The sequence below is a fragment of the Chaetura pelagica genome, unplaced genomic scaffold, assembly GCF_000747805.2.
Source record: "Chaetura pelagica isolate M959 unplaced genomic scaffold, ChaPel_1.0 scaffold328, whole genome shotgun sequence".
Taxonomy (NCBI): domain Eukaryota; kingdom Metazoa; phylum Chordata; class Aves; order Apodiformes; family Apodidae; genus Chaetura; species Chaetura pelagica.
In genome coordinates this window covers 1,160,134-1,169,087 of record NW_009954216.1, presented here as the reverse complement: position 1 = coordinate 1,169,087, position 8,954 = coordinate 1,160,134, and the positions used below count along the sequence as shown (strand labels likewise).

At 41.5% G+C, this 8,954-nt stretch overlaps 1 protein-coding gene across 1 annotated transcript in view; it reads right to left on the bottom strand.

Moving 5' to 3' along the window:
* ITPR1 (inositol 1,4,5-trisphosphate receptor, type 1) overlaps positions 1-8,954 on the bottom strand; it is a 173,056-nt gene that overhangs the window by 115,412 nt on the left and 48,690 nt on the right. Inside the window, exons 16-23 of the mRNA XM_010003374.1 lie at positions 8,600-8,772; positions 8,223-8,342; positions 6,719-6,913; positions 4,789-5,040; positions 3,314-3,455; positions 2,221-2,374; positions 1,706-1,893; positions 142-280 (exon numbers count right to left, since the gene is read on the bottom strand). Coding sequence (XP_010001676.1) covers positions 142-280; positions 1,706-1,893; positions 2,221-2,374; positions 3,314-3,455; positions 4,789-5,040; positions 6,719-6,913; positions 8,223-8,342; positions 8,600-8,772 — 1,363 coding nt within the window. The remainder of the gene's footprint in view (positions 1-141; positions 281-1,705; positions 1,894-2,220; positions 2,375-3,313; positions 3,456-4,788; positions 5,041-6,718; positions 6,914-8,222; positions 8,343-8,599; positions 8,773-8,954) is intronic.

The following is an 8,954-nucleotide window of genomic DNA, read 5'->3' as shown; positions in this document are numbered from 1 at the left end:
CCTGCTGCTAACAGGGCACTCTGCCTCAGTGGGACATTCATATGCCAAAACAAGAACATTACTCAATTATCCAATTAGCACCTCTAAGGTTAAAGAGTCTCCTCTAGCCCACACAAACTCATTGTTGGCAAAATAACTAACCTGGTACATTAGCTGACATTTCTTGGCTACTGCTTCCAGTGGGTGATTCTGACATCTGGGCGTTGCTTTCATCAAATTCATGTTTAAATATACAAAGTAGGCAGGAGATTCTGTAGTCCAACCTTACATTCAGAATAAACTGAGATACAGAAGGAGTAAACATGTTGAAATAACTTGCCTATTTCCAGCACATGTACAATTTACACAAGATAAACACAGCAGAGATGTGGCTTTACCTTGGAGAAAGGTTCATAAACGGTTCTTTTTAAAATCCTCAGAATTCTATAATATTTTTTTTCAGTGATTTCAACAAGCATGTGATATACACACAGTAACAAATGCTTTTGAGTATAACATTTTGGCAGTTTTGATCCTTCATTCTTGCCTGGTGTAGGCATCCTCACCTTGACACCCAGGGAAGGAAAGCAGAGTTTCTACCTCTGTTCTGAGACAAGGAAGAAGGGGACAGACCAGAGCTGCAGTGAAAGAAATTGGACACAAACTGCCCAGAGCCTGGCTGCTGCCTAAGGCTGCCAGCTCAGCTTGGCTGGCCCAGCCAGGGCAACCCCCAGCATCACAGGGACCACCTTCTCAATGGTCTTCCTCCCTCTTAAGGGAAGTACAACATGAAGAACATTTGTGGCTGTCTCAGATTTAAGGAAAAATGCTTAATGCCCGTTTTAACAGGTGACAGTACCAGGGGGAAATACTGGCACACTACAATATTCCATTTCACATGCCAGGCCATAAGAGATGTTCTGGCTTTAACTAAAATTAGCAATGGTGGAAGGATGTGAATCAAGCCTCCCCTACGTGCTGCACCTGCTGCTGAGGGGAAGGGCACAACCTCACCCCCAGCTAGGAGCGAAGCCTCTCCGGGCCAGGGAAGGCTCAGCAGGGCTTTCCTGCTGCTTCGCCTGCCTCCACCCACCAGGCTCTGCCAGCATTCTGGCCTCTGTGAACTTGCCCATGAAGCTCCTGAGCAGAAAAGAGACTTCTACACTGAGGGAGGAAAGAGGGATTTCAAAGCAGTAAGTTTGCAGCAACACTTAGATCAAGGCAGCGCTGCGGAAAAGCGATAAAACTTCTTTGTGTCCCAAAGACTTAGGAGGGAACAAATGAGAAAAGCCAGAGGGAGATGGAAGAGACAGCAAGGCTGGCAAACTGGCACACATAGAACACAATTCAGGCTGATGGCTGCAGGAGGAATCTCGAATATTTTCCCCTTCCCTGGGACACTCAGTAATGGCTCTGAGTCTTCAGGGCCATCCTGTAGAGGCAGTGAGGTGGAAAACAAGCTCTCCACTTCAGCAAGTGAGATATTTACAAATCTCTGGCCAATATGCAGATGCCTCTTGCAAACTCATTCCTATAAATTTGTTTCAGGCAAGGTATAATATTGACACATGCAAGTTGAGTGCTGCATGCCTGGAAAAGTCACCCTTGTAACACCTTACCAGTTTAGCAAAGGCACAAACATGGCAGGAATTAATTCCAAGGCAGCATGGCACTACAGTAACGCTTAAAGAGACCACAAGATGTTACACTGATTTGTTTCTAGTACCTGAAGTATTTCAATAATCTTCAGCTTTGTGTCCATTACCAGGATGTCTTCTTTCTCTGGTTCGCTCTGCTTGACGTTGCCCTCAGGAGCAGCAGCAAGCGGGGTCATGGGCAAGAACCCACCACCTCTGAGCACCACCTGGGTCATCAGCTCACCAACTCCATGGATGGATCTCATCACATTGCTCCCTTCAGAGAGGCAGGCAAACAAGTAAGGTTATGATGGTGTAATGGCACTACACTAACAGGGCAAGGACCTTCCACATCCTATTAAAAGGAGTTGTCTCAACATTAAACAAGGCCAGGTGAAGACCTCAATTCCTGGAACAGATGGAAGTCATCAGAAGCACTGCAGGACTTGCATAAAGCCCGTGGCCTCTTCCTCTTTCATCCTAGGCATTACTGAGCTGTACCAAGCCATAGACAGAGAATCACAAGATTTCAAATCCACCTGGACATTTTGAGATGAAATAGAAATTACCAAAGAATGATCTGTTCTGCCAGTTCCAGCCTTACCTTTACTTTCCTCTCCTTTTGCCATCTTGGTGATAGGAAATATGGTAGTGATGTGCACACAGTCTAATATAGCAAGGAGGATTTTGGTTAGTCTGAGGAGGTCACAGAAGTTGTAGAAACCAAAATATATCAGATTTCTGGCTAAGTTGACAACCTACCGAAATAAAAATAGAAAGCCTGATTAATAATAATCATTTTGCTATGACAATCGAGTTGTCTTAACACAGTGAAAAGATGAAGAGCCTGGCTGCGAGTCATGATCTTATCATAATACCTGAATTACTTAAGACTGCATAGTTCTGCATTTTATCAGAAAGTTTTATATTTGCCTATAAATACTGCAGTACCTGAAGTAGTAGCCTGTACCTGCCACTGATAATCTACAGTTATAAAACCACACCATGAGTGTCTCATTACAGAAAAGGTAAGATGGGACAAGACTAAAGGGAAGGTACAGATACTTTTTATCTGTACCAAAAAAAAATGCCACACACCTAAAGCTTATTGCTACCAAGTTATAAAGTTTCTCCACAAACCCCCCACAAGCTCTGCTTTAAGATTCACACAAGAATCTCACATACAGTGCAAATATTTAATGTAGCCCTATTAAATTCCCTCAATATTTTAAAAAAAGAAATATCACACATGTTATCAAATGAATGGGAATACACTTACATGTTATTTGCACAGACTATTTTAATAGGTCAGTAAGTCACAGGACACAAGTGTTTTCTTCCTGAGTAACACTGTAAGCTCTAGAGGCTATCTGTGCATGTAGACAGTGTTTAGTCTTTAAGAATATGTATTCCAGTAAAGCTTGTCTTTGCAATAACAATGATAGCACAAAAAGTAACAGGGCTGCTGCAAATCTAAGACACAAGTTCACATTCATTAATTGAATTTCAAGAACTATCACTGCAAACTGCCACAAGCTTCAGTGGAGTTGCTTGCACGAGGGGAAAGAAAGTGCACGAGAAAGTAGGAGCCTGCTGAGGCTCAGCACTAATTACTTGCCAATCTATCTGGTATGGAAAAAGGTACCAACATTCCATACAAAAAAAGAAAAAGCATAAAATCAGAACTGGATAACTACCTCAAAAGTGAGCTTATTTTTCTCTTTGTCAGAGAAAGGGAACCTCTGACACACCACATCTCTTAAATATTCCTCTACAAATTCCATTGTTTGTGCAAATCTCTCCTTAATTTCATCTTTGGAAGTTCCACTGCTATCATAGCTGAAGAGGAAAAAAAATAACAAAACAAAAAAGAAAACAAAACACAAAACTTAGCATGCAAATACACAGGGCTCTCTTCTCTCAGTACAATTTTTCATTGGTTTGTTAAAAGCTAAGAAAAGTTAAAAGCTGTTAAATAATTTACCCAAACGAGGGAGTCAGGAAGCTGACACTATAATTTCCTGGCTTTTACTGTTTTATCCCATGTGTTCATTTTGCACTATTTTAATATGTCTGAGGAAAACAAAAAAAAAGCTAATTTTGTCCCAATAAATGAAAAAAGAAACCCTTATTATTTTGGTGGAAACAATGACAAGCTGTGTACAGCACTGAGACAAACGGATGTGGCCAAGAGATGCTGACTCTGGATGCTATTTTCCTCCAAATAAAAACAATATCTATGCAAAGTAGGCATTAATTTTCTTAATACAAACTCTAGGTTTGTTTCTCAGCATGTGCCGAGAGCATCCAGGAAAGACAACCACACCACCTTCTACTACTTTTATTTTCCTCTCTGATCACAGATCAGTGTTTAGTCTCTGCCAGAGCTGAAGCCATTTGGTTTTCTATTTTGGCACTTATTGTTGAGTATGATCTACTGCATCTCTCAGTGAAGAAAACCAGGCCAGCGAGGAGGGAAGGGAGAGACAAGTAAGAAACCACTAATATTTAGGATGGATTTTAAATGTTCATTTTCTCCAACCAAAAGAACTGAGTTCTGAACAGCTGAAGTACTATGAATTCTAAATTCTTTGTACTAGAAAGAGTTAATACAAGTCTACAACCAAGAATCATGTTTCCAGTCTAGTTGTGATTTTGTATACATTTTTCACCACCATATCAAGGGTATTTTCCATTGGAGGTTAAAGAACACAGCTGTGTCTCCAGCCCATCCCTTGTTTCACTGTCTGTCCCCTTGGTTTTGCTTGTGATTGTGTGAGCTACTGGATGGACCATCTGTCCTGAAGAGTCTGTACTCTAATCAAATAAAGCAGGAGGAAAAACAAAACAGCCCTCCCTTGCCTTCCCTCCCCAGGGCCAGGTCACACCACCCAAAGAAGAGAGACCAGCACTGTGATCACTGTGTCTTGGAGACAAACCCCCACTGCCTCACAGCTTGCACCAGGCACAGACAGGAAGGCTGGTTTCTTCTCAGAAAGGTTCTCTCCAACAAACATGACAGGCAAGGGAAACTACAGGGTTTGAATGTTGTCAGGATTTTTAATACTTATTTTTATTCTTCTTAAACAGAAACAGCCTTAAAACTGGGTTTGTTTTAAAGAGCCAAGAGCCATGTCATTTCCTTCCCCACACCCCCCCAGCAAGTACTTACTCATCAATAGCAATCTCAGAAGGTATTTCAGACCACAGCCGGGCGTACTTGACTGGTGTCACCTGCTCCTGGGGGTCCCGATCCACGTGCATGTGCAGCATCAGGCGGCAGAACGACGCCCGCAGGTCATAGGGGAGGTTCTCGTCAGACATGCAGCGCAGGATGAGGTCCACATCCAGCTGCCCAGAGATCTCATTTATGGCCAAGTACTGGCGATCAAGGCACATTCTAGCAAAGAGGTTTAGCTGGTATCTTTAGGGGGGGAAAACACAAACAACTTACTTTAATTTCCAGAAAGGTCCACTGGGTACAGCACTGACAGGCTCTTATGTATTAAGAGAATGCATCTTGTCTTTTCCACCAACACAGTCAATACTTATTATGGAAAGAATAAAGTGCTTATCTAACACTATTAAAAGGTAACACACTGGAAGAATAAAAGGAGTCATCAGATTCTCCTGAGAACTACGTAGAATTAAGTCATGCTGTTTATGAAAGGTACAGAACTCAGCCTCAAGATTGTGGAAGACCAAACCCTTCTTACTGATGCTGCAGCCACAGTTGTTCACTGAGGCAACATCACAGATGCATTACAGAATCATTAAAAATCAAGTACCTGATTAAACAACTACTGAGCTCTGCTCCTCCCTTCAGTGAAAAAAAACAAAACTGGTGAAGAAAAACTAAACTTAATTCCTAAGCTTTTCAGTCCATAAACCAAAAGCAAACAACTGGCACTGAAGTTATGCACATTCAACAGACTGATAATTAACCATTAATCATAAAGCACATGTCCCACATTCATGAGTGTGCAAAGAGGCTTGTGTTGAATAGTGTCAACTGGGAGATTTCCTAAAGAAATGAATATTCAATTGAAAGCAGACTCCTTTTCACTCTCAACATTCCTCATGGGAATTTAACTAAACCATATCCTAAACCCCTGTTTCCAGAATGTCTATAATGTAGACTAAAAATAATTAAAACTAACAATTCTATTTTAAAACAAGAGCAAGAAAAATCTACTTTGAAAGCAGATACAAGTTTTTAAAATATATACAAGAGGTCTCCTTTTGAGTTCAGCCCTACAATAGGCTCAAATAAAAACATGTATTAGGAGGTCTACTGCAAGAACCATTTCAAAGGAAGAGAAAATGAAAATAAGATAGATATTAAAAAAATCCAAACAAACTAGTTATACTTTCTGCATCAGCTCAATTGAATCCATCAAACTACTCTCAGAAGTTTATAACCCAGACACAAGAATTTGGTCTGGGCTGAAACCTGATCTTACACTATGCCAAGAACTTGGTGTCTTGTCAAGTCATCTGGAAACATTGCTTCATGTTAGAAACTGCTAAAAGCATAGCTTGAGCCCTACAAAAGAGCCCTGCACATTAATCAAACCTCACTTGTGGCATTTTCATAACTTTGTATGTTGCCCTGCTGAGAACTACAGGACCAGTAAAGGCTTTGAGCTCAGAGAGAAATTCAGAAGGCAGAGAGAACAGCAGCAAGTTCTTTAAAATCAAAAGCACAGCCATCTGCACACCCAGACCCTGCTCTTACTGCAAGCAGTTGTTCACCCCAATGACCATCTGAACACAGGTAACCTGAAGGGTTAACATGCAGGCTGTCATATCACCCAATTACCAGGAATCCAGGCAGTACAGGCATTTAGTGTTGTGCACACCCAATGCACTCTAAGCCTCAACTCTTCTTCAAAATCAGTTTAATCTTGCTCATCCTGATAACCAGACCTCCCACCACAAATAGCTTTGTGCTTTTAGCTCTCACTTCAAAGAAGCTTCATCCTGACTCTCTGCTGGCCATTTTGTCCATAAAACCAGTATCATTTCTCCTGAACCAACTACAGCCTGTACACCAAAAGCTTGAAGAGCTTTGCCAGTGAACTACTAGACATGCTGTTAACCTGTAGTAGCTGAGTACGTCCCGATCTTCCTTCTGCCCTTCCTTAGCATCCTGAGCCAACTCTCTGATACTCTTACTGCGGATTTCCTTGTTACTGTCTCTCCAGAACAACCACACTTCTTCCTCATCTTCTCCAACTTCCAAGGCGTTTTCTCCACTTGACACTTCTTCAAATTCAAACCGAGAGAGGACCAGCCTGCCAGACAGAAGTTCGGTGAGATTACTAACTGCCAAGACCCATGCAGATCTTTCGGAACATTTCTTGTAAGACACTTGCTAAAAAAGGCACTTGCTAAAATGTACTAGTGATGTAGAAGTAACTAGTTCTATGGTTTCACCTGCATTCAGAAACCACAAATTTTATTCCTCAACTCTGCAAAGTAAAAGCAGGGTAGCCTACTCTTTCAACACAAGAAGTTTACTACATAAAATATTTGTGGTTTATTATTAAAAGCATTCGATTTGAATTAATTTAGATTACGAGATGGCTGTTCTGCCTTAAAAAGACCAATGTTTCAGCTCCAGTCAACTGTAAAACAAAGAAACAAGGAAGTTAAAGACACATTTAACTGACTTTGAAAAACATCATTACAGGAAACCTGGTTCAAAGGTCACTTGGAAGACCAGAAAAGGATTTGGTAAACAAAATTACTAAAAATCAATTAGTTCTGTAGTTGATAAATGTCAGCTGGATCAGAACTTCTTCCTGCTTACATGGTGGAGTAATCAGAAAGAAATCAGCTACTAAAACTAATAACTCTTTGGGGGCTTTTAGGTCTTCAGCAAAAAAAAAAAATTATACATCTGAAAAAAAGACACTAAATACACAAGAATAAGAACAAATAAGTGATGTAGTAGCTTTCAGTGCTGGTGGAAAGAATACAGTCTTTATGATCAACTTATGATTAACTGTGCAAGAATACTCTTGCCCCTTTGTGCTTCAAACACTACCTGATAAAGACCTGCTTCCCTTTTACAGTATTTTGCTAAGGATTAGCTATGCTCTATTCCACATAGCAAATAAAATTATCTTTCTGAAAGATAATTGGGATTTGGTGCCTGCTATGATGCTCTCAAGCTTCTGAGAGCTGGAGACCAAAATCCCAACCAAGGAAGGAGAAATGAGTGAGCAGAGATGCATCAGCTTCTGCTTTGCTGCAAGCTGAGCTGGCTGGGCAGGCATCCAAGAAGTGCTTTGCTCACTTCAGACAACTGATGGAGGAAAGGCTGAGGCTCAGAGGAGGATCAGGCCCCCAAGACTCTGTACCTTCCTGCAAAGTCTGTCTACTTTGATCAAACGTGAGGCATCTGAATGACTTCCCTGTCTGTGGGACTGACAGTGCATATGGCAGGCGTCTGCCATCCATACCCCTTTACTGTGTGTTTGGAGAGGACTCCACATGTACTTAACTGCTTTCTTTAGATGTGCCAGCAGTGCTCTCAGCTTTGAATTACCTTCCTTCTGTTTCACACTAGGAAAATCATCTTTAAAGGCATTAACTTACTTAGTTTCAATGAGAATGTCTGCATTTGCTGGATTCAGCACAGCTTTACAAATCAACTCCTGTGTCACTGGGATAGACTTGTTCATGGAAACGCACAGATCCGAGAGGTAATCCAAAAACCTGTTGGAAAACATGAGCCAAAAGGGTATCAGTCCCTGTTGAGATCTAGACTGAAGCAATCCACATTCAGAAAGAAAACATTCAGAACTCCATTTCAACTCTGCAGAGCGAGACTGTTGCCTGAGGGGGAAGTTATGGCAAGTGCCAAAAAAAGTAGTGAACTAGCTGTGCTTCCTTACCAGCAGGTTTGCAGGTACAGATTTTCCTCAGAAGGCTGAGAGGAAAAGGGTAACCAGATCCTCAGAAACAGATCTCACCTGGGCTCCCTGTTCTTCCTCACAAGACTAACAAAAGTGTCAATCTCAGCAGCTGTGATGTGCTTCTCCAGGAGCTTGCGGTTGTTGTGCAGCAGTGCTGTGATGGTGTCCTCGGCCAGGACATCATAGCCAATCTGCTTCTGCATGAAGCCAAACTGCTTTGCAATGTACTCCTTCAAAACACAGAGGGAGGGAGGAAGGTGCTGTAAATTAATTCCCAGTATTTAAGAAAATGCTCAGTAACAGAAAACAAAGATGTTTGTCAACACCAACATCCCAGAAGCACACCGGATTAGAATTAAGCTGTTCTTCGGAGAGAAAGCAACTGATGACAGATAACCTTAGCACCTCTTTC